The 16,352-nt window shown below is 43.7% G+C and overlaps 1 protein-coding gene across 6 annotated transcripts in view; it reads right to left on the bottom strand.

Annotated features, from left to right (window-relative positions):
• The window catches only part of Unc-115a (actin binding LIM protein Uncoordinated 115a), a 593,933-nt gene that overhangs the window by 315,343 nt on the left and 262,238 nt on the right, over nucleotides 1-16,352 (bottom strand). For all 6 annotated transcript variants that reach the window (XM_075676601.1, XM_075676603.1, XM_075676600.1 and 3 more), the window contains one exon: nucleotides 2,609-2,699. In XM_075676601.1, coding sequence (XP_075532716.1) covers nucleotides 2,609-2,699 — 91 coding nt within the window. The remainder of the gene's footprint in view (nucleotides 1-2,608; nucleotides 2,700-16,352) is intronic.

Below are 16,352 nucleotides of genomic sequence, written 5' to 3'. Positions count from 1 at the left end.
GGTGTTGTATAAGTCATGGGTCGCTTTTTTCGTTGCGACGATAGATTGCATTTTTTACAAGCACTGCTCCAGGAAGGCCCATGTAACCGGCAAACCGAGGCTTCAGGAGAGCACCTGAGGTTATAATAAAGCAGGTGGCACAGAATCTCCAGGGCATGCAAGGGGTCACAGAGGAATCAAAGCTGGAAGCAGGGCGGGCTGTAAGTTGGGGCCGCGGAGGCCGAAGCATGCCAGGGGGTGTTCGCATAAAAAATTGGCTGTCTGTGATAGCGGACAACCGATCTTATACACCCCTGGCACGTGCAGGCCTCTGCGAGCCCAACTCATGGACCAGTCTGGGTTCAAGCTTTGTTGTCCCCGTTGCTGCTCTGGTGTCCTGGAGGCACCACCAATAATACGAAATAATGACACGCTGTTTCATTAGTAAAAAACCTGACTGAATAAATATATTTACGTCCAGCTGCCAACTTGTGACGCTAAGTTCAGCACTACCGCGCGTCGCAGCTACTGCCCACACGCCTAGCGACAAATACATACAACACGCGCTAAGAAACTCCTCCGTAGTGCCTAGGCAGTGTCATATATTCAAGGAGCAAAAGTCCTCACATTTCCTCTCTTGAACTCGCCGTTACTCACGCATTTGCACGCACATCCAGTGTCTCCGCAAGCGCCACGCCCTGCTGTAGCTACTAGCAATTGTAAATATAAGTCCGGGGCACCTTGCAAAAGCACTGCTACTTCTTCGAGCAGTCAGGCCTCGCCACCCCGCAGTTGTACGCAACCTAAGAATGCCGGTGACAACCTTTCTCGAGGCAGTCACTCCACAAACGAACTGTCTTTTTTTCTTTTTATTTAGGCGCTCTGTCGTAAATATTTCTTATTTACCCTATACTCTCTACTAAATTTACGCCTTCTCTTTTATCGCCACCCCTTCTCCACTACTGACTGCTGTTCAGGTGTTAGCAGACTGCGATAGACAGCTACTGTGGTCAATAGCAATTTCCTTTCCTTTCTATCTGTGTGTTTATATGCATAAAGCTACAGTTACCATTTCAAGCCTACAACCTTCTTTTAGCGGGCCCATACTTTGCAGAATGCTAGGAAGAAAATAAAGAAAACTAGTTGACGATCAACGTCACTCAAGGTTCTGTCCATTTCCGTTTTAGTCCGTCTTTATTGTTACAAGTGTTGTGTTCTGCTGAGGTAGGTGGCACTGCAGTCAGCAGGCCATCTACCAAGACTGTTTTCGAAGCAGAGGCCTGCACTCACATGACAGCCACGTCAATAGCGACAGTGATGAACCACTACCATGCTTATAGTCACCATCAGTAGCACTGAGCGTTTTACATCGAGAAAGGTTCGACCAAGCAATTGTTGAGAAAGTATCAGTGTAGAGAGGGCCACCACACGCAGGAGCAAAACAACAATGGTGCCAGGCACAACTCGTCCTGACAAGACCGGGTGAGGGGGCATTGTCCTCAACTACACCAGATCACCTGTCCCAGCATTGCAACAGGGACAGATCGGAGCATGCTGTGATGGCAAAGAGCAGATTTCTTCCTCTTTTTTTTTTTTCAGGGTGATTATTTCATGGCATCCCCTTTGAAACGGTGCGGTGAAAAATAGTCACCTAGCCTGCTTTATTTAATCAGGTATGCTACACGTTTTTTTATCTAGCATTTTTGTGTACATCGGGATTGTTAAAAAAATTATTTAAATTGTCTTTTTTGCACAATTCTAGTAATTGTACATGCTCTTCGGATGGATATTGGCACTTTGCAGCTTACAATGAACTAAATAAGCTACAGCACGATGTTTTTTGTGAAAACTTTGTACATAAGAAAGCGTCCACAAAGATCACTATAATTTGCCATTGTGTAGGAGATAATTAAAAAATATATAGCAGCCACACAAAATCTATGAATGGCAGCATTTTCTAATCTTTAGTACAAATAAAAAAAAAGTTTCGAGGAGCATCTCCCCTTAACAGCACTGTACCACATACTGGGCGATAAGTATGAAAAGAATACCAAACCATGTTTGCCTGCAGCATACACTCTGAATGCTCCAATGGGTCACCCGTGCCCTCCACATCAAACATTTTAACTAGAAATGGCACAAATGGGAAGCCATGAAATGCAGGGGCTCTATGTTGAGTTCACACAACTGCCTTGTGATGTCAGTCACCAAAAGCGTTACCCTGAGAAGATTTGCTGAGTGCATAGAAAATCTGTCTTTCACTGGAAGAGACTTTACCTCGGGAAACAGTGAATTCATCACTGAACTGAGCTTCTCTTATTTGCAAAGAAACTAACAAAGCTCCAACTGCCAGCTGCACCATTTTTAAAGACCGCCACTGCCAACTTCCTCCACAAGAATAAACTTGCACTGCCATCTACAAGAAGCATGACAAAGCACTGGGAGAAACCAGCTCATCCATGGCTGATTTTATTAGAAACAAATGGACGAACCCAGTTCATTGAATGCATGGAAGGGGTTAAATGCGCTGATGGTGCCAAGGCTATGAAAATGCAGCTTCACTCGTCCATCTGAACTATCTTTAATACTAGAGGCTGTGCCACTAGAGACAAGCAGGAACCAGACAAACCTTGCAGGTACATTTCCTCGCCATCACCAAAGGGGTCTCCACATTTCGAACATCGAGCACATGTGGGATGAAAGTGATGGTTTTCCCCAGCCTGGAACACAGACGAGTCACAGTTAATGCTGGCCAGAGCAGCCAGCCACATATATTTGTTGATGCCACAGGCTCCCACACAATCTAAGTGCACCTTAACCAAAACTAAGAAGCAGTGGGTTAAGAGAATAAGCTCACAGGAGAGTGTGTCATATGGCCAGTGCAGACAGAACAATTCAATTCTGTATGCTGCTGTTGCGATTGATGGCCCTTTCTCAACTGAACAACATTGGAAGGAAACAGATTATGAAGCCATTTGCACATGGAAAGCCTCTGCTGATCTTGGAATGCCCGACGCAGTGGCGCAAACACTTGTCAACCGCCATGCACAACATGAATTAATGGTGTCATCTCACTTAGGCATTCTACAATAATAGTTTTTAAATAACAAGTGAGGTGTAGTGTGGACAGAGAACAAGGACCACGAGGAGGCATGAAAGAATACACACACGTAGCACTTATTGTTTTGCATGTTCTCGTGGCCTTGTTCCCTGTCCGCACTACAACTCGCTTGTTTCAAGGTCAACAACCAACATCCTACCATCGCCTCTCATTTAAATACCATTCTCAATTCTTGGCACTTTTAGGACAGAGGAACACTGGCAGAGAAATTTGCAGCTTTCCGCTGTTTCTCTCCTTTCTAAAAAACACTTTTGCACTTCAAAGGCCCTGTTTTAGTAAGAATGACATTAGTGATCAATGACTAGTTTTAACACTAGAGTGCCTGCATACTTAATAACATAGTGCAGCATTCTTTAGTATGTCACAGGAAATAGTGCTGTGCTATTATTTATTTATTTACAGGATACTGCCGGCCTTAGTCTTAGGCCTTGGGCAGGAGTGGACAGTGCGATATACAGATGAACAAAACAAAAACTAACAGCAAAAATCATTACAAGAATTCAATACATTGCAATAGACATATTCCCTGATCCGCACAAGCCGTACAGAGATGTACAGAGATAACTAGCGAGATGCAGAAAAAGAAATTGGTTTCTGAAAAATTCCAGCAAAACCTATCTCACGTTGACTGTCGGCGTTGTCTTTATTGAGTGTTGCTTGCAGGCAACATACCAGAAGAAAATTTACTTTCTTGCAGAGCTTGGGTACTGAGCACAAAGTTTCTGGCTAAATGTCTTTGACCGAAACTGAATGCAAGCAGCAAACGTCATTCGTTGGTTTAGAGCAGGAACGAAGAATGAGGAAAAAGAAGTTTGGCCCACACCTCAATTAAAAAAAGTTTTGTTAAGCATGGCCAGAGGAAGCAGACTGATGCAACATATCCGGCTGATCTGGTATCACACACAGGTAAAGCAAATTAAATGTACATCTATGCTTCACAAATGACATGACCTGTCGTACAAATTGCAAACGAAGCCGTCGATGGCTTGGGGTGCAGGTCACTTCCACTTTTCTGGCTGGCGTTTCCCTCCTATTGCTGAAAAATTAATGGAAATTTTTTTCCCTTTTATTGATTATGCTTATTCTCAATGTGTTTCACACATTTAGATAGCAAAAAAAAATTTTTTTCCGGGTATTTCTATGTGCCGTCATGAAAGGGTTAATCCGATTAGCATTTGAGAAACGTAGCAGCACACCGTATTGCTGAAGATACCTTTATTAGGAATTTGTATTAGTCATTCTAACATTTCTATTGCTTCGGCTACATGTGACATACGCTGTCTCTGTTATCAGACTTCTTTGCTACGACACTCGCTTGCCAGGATTGGCCACGATCATGACAGCATAACTATGTCGCAGTGACAATGTTGGAATGACGAAGGTCCTACGATGAGGAGGGCGCGATGACAAAGGACTGCTCTCAAATGATGACTATGGTATAATGAAAGTGTGGCCACGAGTGTTCACAACTGATCACAACTATCGCGTGAGAATGATGGTATGACAACACTTGGATGACGAAGATGAAGTGATGATGATGGGGCGACCACGATGACATGATTATATGACAATGAATGCATGGCGATGACGCAATCAAGCTATGGCATGTAATGCTGGCATAATCATGATTGAATCACAACAGCATGATTAAGATAGACCGATGAAGACAGAATGGCGTCGATGAAACAACAGTGGTATGACGACTACGGCATGATGACGCAGGGATGACTTACCTGAAATTGTGACTATAAGATGTGAGCATGATCATGACAGCATGAAGACAATGAGATGACGACGAATGTATAACAGAGGCCTGATAAATTTGGAATGACCACGACAGAATCACGACAATGAGATGACAATGAATGAATGACAACAACACAATGACAATGGCATGCCAATGGTATGAGGACAATGGGGTGACTTTCCTGAAAAGATAAGACACCAGCATGACGATGACTGCATGAAGACGATGAGATGACGCATGTATGATGGCTAAGGCACAATCGGAGTCTTATGACAAATTTGGAATGATGAAAATGGAATGACTACGACAGAATCATGAGAAAAGTATTGTTATGAATACATGACATGAATAGCATACCAATAGTATGACAACAAAGGGCTGACGATGACTGTCCGACAACAATAATGCAACATACCTAGTGGCCCAAGCTATTAGACAAGATGGGGCCGTGGTGTGGGTGTAAGAGGTGTGACGACGACAGCATGACAAAGGTCTGATGACGAATCCGAAAGGGCTAAATGCAACAACCATAATGACAACAAGACCATGAACACAAACCTAGTGGTCCAAGCTATTAGACAGGATGGGGCCACTGTGTGGGCATAAAAAGCGTGAGGACGACGGCATGATTAGGGTCAAATGACGAAGCTGTAATGACCACGATGACAACACGCAAGACCTTGAGCACAAACCAAGCGGCTCGTGCTATTAGACAAAACGGGGCCACTGTGTAGACATAAAAGGCATGACAGCAATGGCATGACTAGAGCCCGATAACAAAGCTGGGATGGCCAAGATGGAATGGCAAAGATGGAATGACCAAGATGCAAGGACCACAACGTGAAGACCATGGGCACATACCTATTGGGCCAAGATAGTAGGAAATTTTAGCCACTGGGTTGACGTAAGAAGCTAGATGGATAGATAACCTCAAAGTACCTGAAGAAGGCAAGGAATGCTAATTGAATTTAAAAAATAAAATGCCATAGATAGGCCAAAAACCTCCATATAATGAAATCTGATGTAATAAACCATTTTCATTTCGCAATCTTCGTCACATTGAAAGCCATGTATTTTTCACAACTTGAAGTCACTTCGTGACAGTTTCGATTTAATGCAGTTTTCGGCCATTTCAGTTAGGTACTGGAGCCTGTATGGCTAGCGAATCTAGCAAAAGACTAAGTCGGCCGAGGCAAACGCTATTTCAAGCATCCTTCTGCATGAAAAGTTTAAGTGGCAAAACTGTTGTCTAAGCGCACATGCAGGGACGCAGTAGGCAGGAAACACCGCTGCACCATCTGTCGCGTTGGTAAACTCGGAAAACATAAGAGCTGACGATTCCTTTTGTGCAAAGGAGACAGAAGGAGTGAACATGTGGCAACCTGATTAAGTACGTACTGAGGTGGAGGGCAGGAACCTGTGCTATTCTGCCTTCTCCTCCTCAGGGACGTCCGTGCACAGGCCACATGCTGTATCTATCTTTGAGGTAAACTCTCCGTGACAAGCCGAAAAGAATGCTGCCTTCATGCACATTTTGTTGTTCCCGCGCAACGGTAAGAAGTGCTCACTCGTGTTACGACTAAGTTTGTGGTCATCGAGAGAAATCAGTTAATGTTTGCCAGAGCGCACGTGACGCCGACAAAACTATGAACCTTACTTCGTGTAGTCTCTTTGCTATCCCCATCAATGCTCCACCTATCTGGCAAAACCAACTTTCTTTGGGGGGCTCAGGACCAATATCCGTATCGTTTTACACTTCTGCTTTTAATTTGTGGGCACCGGCTGCCAACACTAATCGCCGCCAGCTATGGCATCAAGATTTACAGCGCCATGCGACGCAACACCCACAAATATCAAATCTCGGATGCCATTTGTTATGTCGATACATTGATCTCAGTGTGATCTGCACCGCACGCGCTGGCGCTTGTAACGGCGCTATTATGGCCCAACCTTCTTGCGATTTCTTTCCAAGTGCTTACTAATGAGATTATCTACCCGGAATGTTCTGAGAATTTGTGAAATGTTTTTTAATGCTGAAACTTTAAAACCTCAAATTTTCGCTGCAAGTACAACTTCGTTATATTGAGGTTCGGCTGTACTAGCAATGGTTGAAATTTTGCCGGTTGGTGCAGTTGCATCTTTTTTGTGCTAGCATGATGACAGAACGTGAACAAGGTAGAAGACAAAGGAACAAGATTGAACAGGTGCAGTACTAACTATCAACGGGCATTTATTTGAAAAAATATGGCAGAATAAAACAACAATAGAATGAAAAATAAGTTGTAAATGTGTGGCCATGTGACAGTCTTCAATTGCTACTCAGAAAATCCACTTCTTGCCTTGTCAAGCTGACAGAATGGGCACTGACACACTCGCCTGCAGTTCTGGATAACATGGCAGACACAAAATTTCCCCATTTCTTTATATTCATGATCTTGCTAGAATTACCCTGCAATGTTTCCCGGGGCATTAATGAGGCCACACACATATTTGTTCCCCGAGCCTATGCGTGGTTCAAACAGCATCCCGTTTGTTCAACGAAACTTGAGTGATAGTGGTATCCTGTACACAGCTTTCATAGGTGCATTCCATGAACCATGAGGCACGGGGCATGCTACAGCTTTGCTTTTTGGTTCAGTCTGTCACACAGTCATTTATTTTCTGCAAAAACCTATTAATTTGCTTGGCAGTAAAACTGGGATGCCATGCTTACCAGCCAGTTTCTTAGATCTGCGAGATACTGTGTGTATATGTATACGCAAGGACTATAGGCCGGTCTGTTTCCTTGCGACTTCTGCTTCTTTTGCCTTTTACTATTGCTACTATTTAACTATTGCCCTTTCAGCCATGTAAACTAGCAGCTGTGGTGGGTATCTGCTGCCTTTCAGTCAAAGCATGTGTGCACCTAAGTCGTCCTTTTCTTAGTGGAATCACGACTTCTTGACTGCCTGTGTCATATTAGATAATGCTATGCCTCTTTTGGGGAGTTTAAAATATGTAGCTCCGACCCTTTTCACAACGAATACTATACTGCGAAGGTGTGTTTTTTGTGTATGCTTAATCGGACATCCAGAAATTGCAGTCTTCAGGTACTTCAAATGTTAACTGCAACCCCCAATGGTCCTTCGTCAACAGTGCCAAAATTTGACTTGTCTGCTACCTTTTCTGCAGGTAAACAAGTCAGGTAATCATTGACGCACCTGAAACACTTGATGACGTCTAAGGAAATCTCAAGTATTCTGCTGCCTTATGCCAGGTATAGCATTCGGCAAGAACCTATACACATTCGGTTTTTTTGGACACAGACATCACTGTTGTGCTCAATGTAGATTCAAGTTAGGCAAGTCCTTACAAGTTCAAGGAACTGCATGACACCTGCCCAACATGCATTCTAAAAGTGTTTCCATAATCTCACAGGCACCACCACTGTGGGATTTTGACATAATGCCTTGAAACATTTCTTTTCCTTACTAATTCATGTCATTATGTAGTGCGGAATAAAAAAGACTGCAACACCTTAGAAAATGTCACAAAATGTGGATGGTATATTTGCCAGGTGCCAACCAGGCTGTCTACCAAGTTGACATGTCCAAATACCCCGAGTTTTCCAGGTTTTCCTTGAGTGTTTTTGCGAAATTGCCTGAGTGACACAGAATTTTGTTTTATATCAAGACGGGTTGACACCATCTAACCCAATGCTGTCATGGTAGTAAGCATGTTAAAAAATACAAAAACGACCAAAACCAGTTTCAATGAAGGAGGACTGTTTATTTTGCTCAAAAAAGAAACAGAAGGCCGGGGTTAGTAAAATGCACAGCAAATAAGATATATTCAAAACAAATGGTAAAACACTGTAAATTGAGTTGAACATTCTCAAATACGAATAAGAAGGAGATGCATACCGAGGCAAATACTTTCGAATAAATTTCAGCATTGCCATTTGTTGGGCGTGTTGGTAAACTGAAAGCATATTTAGTGCCAGCAAACAAGGACAGAAGGGAGACGACACCACAATGCGCTAACTTCAACAGCTTGATTTTCAGGAAATTCAGGAAATAATTTCCTGAAAATCAAGTTGTTGAAGTTAGCACATTGCGGTGTCGTCTCCCTTCCGTCCTTGTTTGCTGGCGCTAAATATGCTTACTTTCGAATAAGAGCTATTTCTATCAACTGATAGCAAGCTCACTGGTATGAGGCCCGAACTTTGTCACAAATAATATACTCTCTCAACAGCTGGTAAGTCAACCTCAACTGTCCTGACATACTCTCAGCCCATGCACAATGCCTCAGTGTTGCTTTTCACTGGTTTGGATGAGGGATGGTTTGGAGGTTTGGATGAGGCACACCAGCATCTCGGCATCAGTTAACACTGTTTTTTGAGCTCAAGCTCCTTCAAAAATGGGGCGGCTAGCTTCGTTTCCCTCGTCAATGCACAAATTGTTTCTGCTCTACTCCTGCTTCCGCTGCGCGTTTGCCCCACAGACCATTTGAAGCATCATTTTAGTTGTACAGTCAACGTCAGATTTTTGGGACTCCCTAGGGGCCACGAAAACGTCAAAAAAATCGAGCAGTTAAAAAAAAAATGAATCCATTTCTCTTACTGCCCCTAAAGGCTCAAATCACCACAGGCACATTCGAAAAAGCTCGGAAGGCTCGCCAGTACACTTATTAGGCATATCAGTGCTCATACTGTGGCATGAGATGACGAATGCACGCGTGTATAGTTAAGGAATACATACTGTGTCCCGTGACAATTGCCTCTTCCCACGCTTATGCATCACAGTAACACTTTCGTGTATGCTTCACCATGTAACATTGCTGTACCGAGGTAAAGCTGACTTTAGGAGACCAACATTATTCAACGTGCCGTGCTTTCCGAGCTTCGAAGCCAATCACAAGGACCACAAAGGTGCTCGGTGCCATTGCTCACAGCGGCAAATTCTTTAAATGAAAAACATGGTACCGAACGGCAAGAAGCTTAATAGCGAAAGTCAAAGCAGCTAGGCCTAGCGTTGCCGCAGTGGTGGCTACGGCTGCCAGCGGATCTATGTGCGAGAGCATTGGTTCGAGGCGGCAAGGCAATCAAAATGGCGGCAGTGGAGGTGGCTTTGATTAATGCTGTTTCGGACCTGCAGTCCCGGCAAAACGTCTGGAAAAATCGGTTGGCGAAGGGTTCTTGTGCCCGAAATTTTAGACGTTCTTAACATCAACTATGGGGTACATGGTGCTGCTGCGAAGCCGTCCGAATTATCGGGTATCCGGAAAGTCTGTCATTGATTGTACACTAAAAACTCTCCCAGCCAACGACACAGCGTCAAAATACGATTCGTTACGATTCCTCCTTGTTATTCGATCCAGCCATGCCGCAACTTTCGTTCACTTTCCACAAAATTACTGCATATTTTCCCCGATAGAATCACAAGTTCGCCAAGTTTTCCCTGAGTATTCCCGGTTTTCCCGATTGATTGACAGTCTGCGCAACACTCATGTCAAAACTGATGCCTCTGTACTGCAGTAAAAGCGGTTGTCAGCAATTAAGGATGGGGATATCATATGAAAACTGGTCCAATATACAGGGTGTCCCAACTATCATGCACAAAGATTTAAAAATATCCAAATGCCACGTAGCTGGACAGAACCAAGGTAATGTTTGTCGTAGCTTGGAGATACCCAGATTATTGTATGCATTCCACCTAATTACATAGTCTTCACTAATCAATTTCTCAAATACAATTTGATAAAAAGTGTAAATAGAAAATTGTAGAGCAACATGAAAAACTCTCGACACAGCTTTCTGTTGCTCAATGCATGCTACATAAATGTTTTTCAGAGCAAAAAAAAACAAGCCCACGAATACACGCGAAGTGCCTCGAGTGGCCAGTCGTGCAGCAATTCTGTGTGTATTCGCGCGCTTCACGCTCGGAAAAACATTTATATAGCATGCATCAACAACAGAAAGCTGTATTGGGAGTTTTTCATGTCTGGCAGTTTTCTCATTGACACTTTTCATCTAATCGTAATATTTGAGAAGTTGATTAATTAAGACCACCGTAAAATAGTGAGCAAGCGTGTCCCCCCCCCCCCCCCTAAACTTCATTGCTAATTTCAAGTTCATTTCCCCTCAGGACCTAAATAAAGTTCTAACTCGCTCACTCACGTGCTGTTCCGCGAAAGAGCCCTCCCCCCCCCCCCCCCCCCCAACCTCCCGCTCCACGCCCTTATCATGCACCGCATCCAGGCAACACTGGCCTGCCACATCCAGTTCACGAAAAGAAGTTGCTCGCAAAAGACGAGATCTGCCTGTTACACAGTACAGAGGATCTCCCTGCGGCACAGCGACATGGGCACTCAGCAACAGAGGAGTGATCGCGGCTACGCTCACCGCCGCTGATCACTCGCCACCGATATCGTCACTAAGCCTTTTCCGGCTCGCTTCGAATCTGTAGCAAACGCCGCTTCAGAACGAACTACCGAAACTCGCAAGCAGCAGCGTTTTGTTACCATTGTTGCAGCTTTACCCTCTCCTTGCAATAATTTCACATGAAGCAATAATTTCACGATATTTACAGAGCCGCCAGCTGCGATGCGAACGTGGCCAAGCCCAACTTGTTTTGAGAATGATGAACAGCAATAAAAAATCTTTGGCTTAATAAAGTTCATGGTAAATAACATTTCAAATCCATGCCCACTACATTTTTTTTCTTGTGGGAAAGTTTTTCCGTCGCTATCTTGAATTTTGGTGCCATTCCGGACAATGTTACTAGACCAGTAATGTTGGTTCCAGGATAGCGTCCACCCCCTCCCCCCCACACACACTTTGCCGGTAATTTCAATTTGCTAGAGGAAGGCGGAGGGGGGTGCTTGCTCTGAATTTTATGGTAATTATGTCATTAGGCAGCATGCAAAAAATAATCTCCAAGCGTATCTCCATGTGACGGCAAACATTACCTTTGTTCTGCCCAGCTACGTGGCATTTGCATATTTTCAAATCTTGGTGCACGATAGTTGGGACACCCCGTATATAGTACAGTGTTCAGACCTATAAGAACTATCCATTTGTTGGTTTAATAGAACTGACAATAATAATACCCAATCTTTTGTAGTTCAACAAGAAGCTTACCAACGTAAGTGGACCTACAGTGGATACTTTGGAAAGTATGTGTACTGTGCAGGCACATAATATGCATGCTGGCCCTGGTAACAGTGAAAACCGAGCAATAATAATAATAATAATAATAATAATACTAATAATAATAAAATTATTAATAATTATCATCATCATCAGCCTGGTTACGCCCACTGCAGGGCAAAGGCCTCTCCCATACTTATCCAACTACCCCGGTCATGTACTAATTGTGGCCATGTTGTCCCTGCAAACTTCTTAATCTCATCCGCCCGCCAAACTTCCTGCCGCCCTCTGCTACGCTTCCCTTCCCTTGGAATCCATTTTGTAACTCTTAATAACCATCGGTTATCTTCCCTCCTGATTATGTGTCCTGCCCATTTCTTTTTCTTGATTTCAACTAAGATATCATTAACTCTGGTTTGTTCCCTCACCCAATCTGCTCTTTTCTTATCCCTTAACGTTACGCCTATCATTCTTCTTTCCATAGCTCGTTGCGTCGTCCTCAATATAGGTAGAACCCTTTTCGTAAGCCTCCAGGTTTCTGCCCTGTACGTGAGTACTGGTAAGACACAGCTGCTATATACTTTTCTCTTGAGGGATAATGGCAACCTGCTGTTCATGATGTGAGAACGCCTGCCAAACACACCCCAGCCTTATTCTTCTGATTATTTCAGTCTCATGATCCGGATCCGCCGTCACTACCTGTCCTAAGTAGATGTATTCCCTCACAACTTCCAGTGCCTCACTACCTATCGTAAACTGCTGTTCTCTTCCAAGACTGTTAAACATTGCTTTAGTTTTCTGCAGATTAATTTTTAGACCCACCCTTCGGCTTTGCCTCTCCAAGTCAGTGAGCATGCATTGCAGTTGGTCTCCTGAGTTACTAAGCAAGGCAATATCATCAGCGAATCGCAAGTTACTAAGGTATTCTCCATTAACTCTTATCCCCAATTCTCCCCAATCCTGGTTTCTGAATACCTCCTGTAAACACGCTGTGAATAGCATTGGAGAGATCGTATCTCCCTGCCGGACGCCTTTCTTTATTGGGATTTTGTTGCTTTCTTTATGGAGGACTACGGTGGCTGTGGAGCCGCTATAGATATCTTTGAGTCTTTTTACATACGGCTCGTCTACACCCTGATTCCGCACTGCTTCCATGACTGCTGAGGTTTCGAGTGAATCAAACGCTTTCTCGTAATCACTGAAAGCTATATATGAAGGTTGGTTATATTCCGCACATTTTTCTATCACCTGATTGATAGTGTGAATATGGTCCATTGTTGAGTAGCATCTACGGAATCCTGCCTGGTCCTTTGGTTGACGGAAGTCTAAGGTGTTCCTGATTCTATTTGCAATTACCTTAGTAAATACTTTGTAGGCAACGGACAGTAAGCTGATCGGTCTATAATTTTTCAAGTCTTTGGCGTCTCCTTTTTTATGGATTAGGATTATGTTAGCATTTTTCCAAGATTCCGGTACGCTCGAAGTCATGAGGCATTGCGTATACAGGGTGGCCAGTTTCTCTAGAACAATCTGCCCATCATCCTTCAACAAATCTCCTGTTACCTGATCGTCCCCAGCTGCCTTCCCCCTTTGCATATCTCCTAAGGCTTTCTTTACTTCTTCCAGCGTTACCTGTGCGATTTCGAATTCCTCTAGACTACTCTCTCTTCCATTATCATTGTGGGTGCCACTGGTACTGTATAAATCTCTATAGAACTCCTCAGCCAATTGAACTATCTCATCCATATTAGTAATGATATTGCCGGCTTTGTCTCTTAACGCATACATCTGATTCTTGCCAATTCCTAGTTTCTTCTTCACTGCTTTTAGGCTTCCTCCGTTCCTAAGAGCCATGTCCAATTCTATCCATATTATACTTCCTTATGTCAGCTGTCTTACGCTTGTTGATTAACTTCGAAAGTTCTGCCAGTTCTATTGTAGCTGTAGGGTTAGAGTCTTTCATACATTGGCGTTTCTTGATCAGATCTTTCGTCTCCCGCGATAGCTTACTGGTATCCTGTCTAACGGAGTTACCACCGACTTCTATTGCACACTCCTTAATGATGCCCATAAGATTGTCGTTCATTGCTTCAACACTAAGGTCCTCTTCCTGAGTTAAAGCTGAATACCTGTTCTGTAGCTTGATCTGGAATTCCTCTATTTTCCCTCTTACTGCTAACTCATTGATCAGCTTCTTACGTACCAGTTTCTTCCATTCCCTCCTCAGGTCTAGGCTAATTTGAGTTCTTACCATCCTATGGTCACTGCAGCGCACTTTGCTGAGCACGTCCACGTCTTGTATGATGCCAGGGTTAGCGCAGAGTATGAAGTTATTTCATTTCTAGTCTCGCCGTTCGGGCTCCTCCATGTCTACTTTCGGCTATCCCGTTTGCGGAAGAAGGTATTCATTATCCGCATATTATTCTGTTCCGCAAACTCTAGTAATAACTCTCCCCTGCTATTCCTAGTGCCTATGCCATATTCCCCCACTGCCTTGTCTCCAGCCTGCTTCTTGCCTACCTTGGCATTGAAGTCGCCCATCAGTATAGTGTATTTTGCTTTGACTTTACCCATCGCAGATTCCACGTCTTCATAGAAGCTTTCGACTTGCTGGTCATCATGACTGGATGCAGGGGCGTAGACCTGTACAACCTTCAATTTGTACCTGTTATTAAGTTTCACAACAAGACCCGCCACCCTCTCGTTAATGCTATAGAATTCCTGTATGTTACCAGCTATATTCTTATTAATCAGAAATCCGACTCCTAGTTCTCGTCTCTCCACTAAGCCCCGGTAGGTAGCACAGAACGTGCTCGCTTTTCAGCACTGTACATATATGCTTCTTTTGGCCTCCTAACTTCACTGAGCCCTATTATATCCCATTTACTGCCCTCCAATTCCTCCAATAGCAATGCTAGACTCGCCTCACTAAATAACGTTCTAGCGTTAAACGTTGCCAGGTTCATATTCCAATGGCGGCCTGTCCGGAGCCAGGGATTCTTAGCACCCTCTGCTGCGTCGCAGGTCTGACCGCCACCGTGGTCAGTTGCTTCACAGCTGCTGGGGCCTGAGGGCTGGTGTTTGATTGTTGTGTTCATATAGGAGGTTGTGGCAAAGTACTGCACCAGGGTGGCCAATCCTGCTCTGGTGAGGGAGTGCGTTACCGGTTCTGGTCACCGGGATCAGGCCCCACTCCAGGCCTGTTTATGCAATTTTATCAACACGCGGGCTTTTTTTTTTTTAATCCGATGGGAAATTGTGCGGCACCGGGATTCGAACCATGGACCACTTGCACGCGAGGCGGGTGTTCTACCTCTACGCCACCACTGCATTCTGAGCAATAATAGTGTGCTATAAATAGGGAGAAACGCTATCCATTTCAAAATGATGTAATGCAAGTCTTGAAAAAATGTCTAACTTGTGACAGGCTTTTCCAGTGCCTTACATTCATAGAAACTCATTTGAGATATGGGAGTGCAAGAATTTCTATAAGTGTTGGAGCTCAAGAAAGTTGTGTCACACGGCCACTAAGAAATCTAACAGAAGCAGCTGTAGTCATTTTATGCGCACACATAGAAAGTTTACCTCAAATTACACCTAAACCTATTTTACCCAATCTTGTTTTTACGAAAAGAAATCATGTTTTTGTCTGGCTACCGATTTCGTGCATTTTTGCTGTAATCATGGTATGAGTAATTGCATAAGAAATATTGAAAACAAAGATTGATGTTTCAGTTATGTGTGTGATTGAGAGCGTTCCCTTCAGCCGTCAAGGGAGATTGCCCACAAAAACCTCCATCAATATCTCTTACCATGCGATACCATCGTAATAAGGGTGAAGAAGTTGACAGGTGTCCGTGTGGCAGGGGCATAGAGTTTCTCACTGTAACACCTAAAAGGGAATCTGGTGCCACCGTCTTAAAGGGCGCCGTGCTGTCATGGGAATGATGGTACATGTGTCTGCGAGGCTTGTGTTGGCTGGTGTTGTAAGAGGCTTCGTCTAAAACATGAATATGGCTACACAAATAATGCGTTCTTAAAGTAAAATTTTCATAGAATGTTCCCATTCACGCACATTATATTTTTACTCAACTACAATGCATGACCAAGCAAAGAAAAGCAAGAACAGACGACAAACTGTTTCAAAGCAAGCGCGAATCTTGTCTGTCCTCCAACTTTAGCAGCCCGCTGATACCTTTTACATTTCATATAATTGTACATGCAATAAAAAGTTATCCTAGTTAAACAAAACATGTGTTTGTGTTATTTGTTGTGTTATTTGTGTTTGTGTTATTGTTTATGTTATTTGTCTCAACTGCGGTTCAAGTTGCGACATGAAAAGCTTATAGTAGGTGAAAAAACCTACTACTTCGACC

This window comes from Dermacentor variabilis, unplaced genomic scaffold (assembly GCF_050947875.1).
Source record: "Dermacentor variabilis isolate Ectoservices unplaced genomic scaffold, ASM5094787v1 scaffold_12, whole genome shotgun sequence".
In the NCBI taxonomy this organism is placed as follows: domain Eukaryota; kingdom Metazoa; phylum Arthropoda; class Arachnida; order Ixodida; family Ixodidae; genus Dermacentor; species Dermacentor variabilis.
Note: the sequence above shows the minus strand (reverse complement) of the source record. Positions and strands in the feature narration are given on the sequence as shown.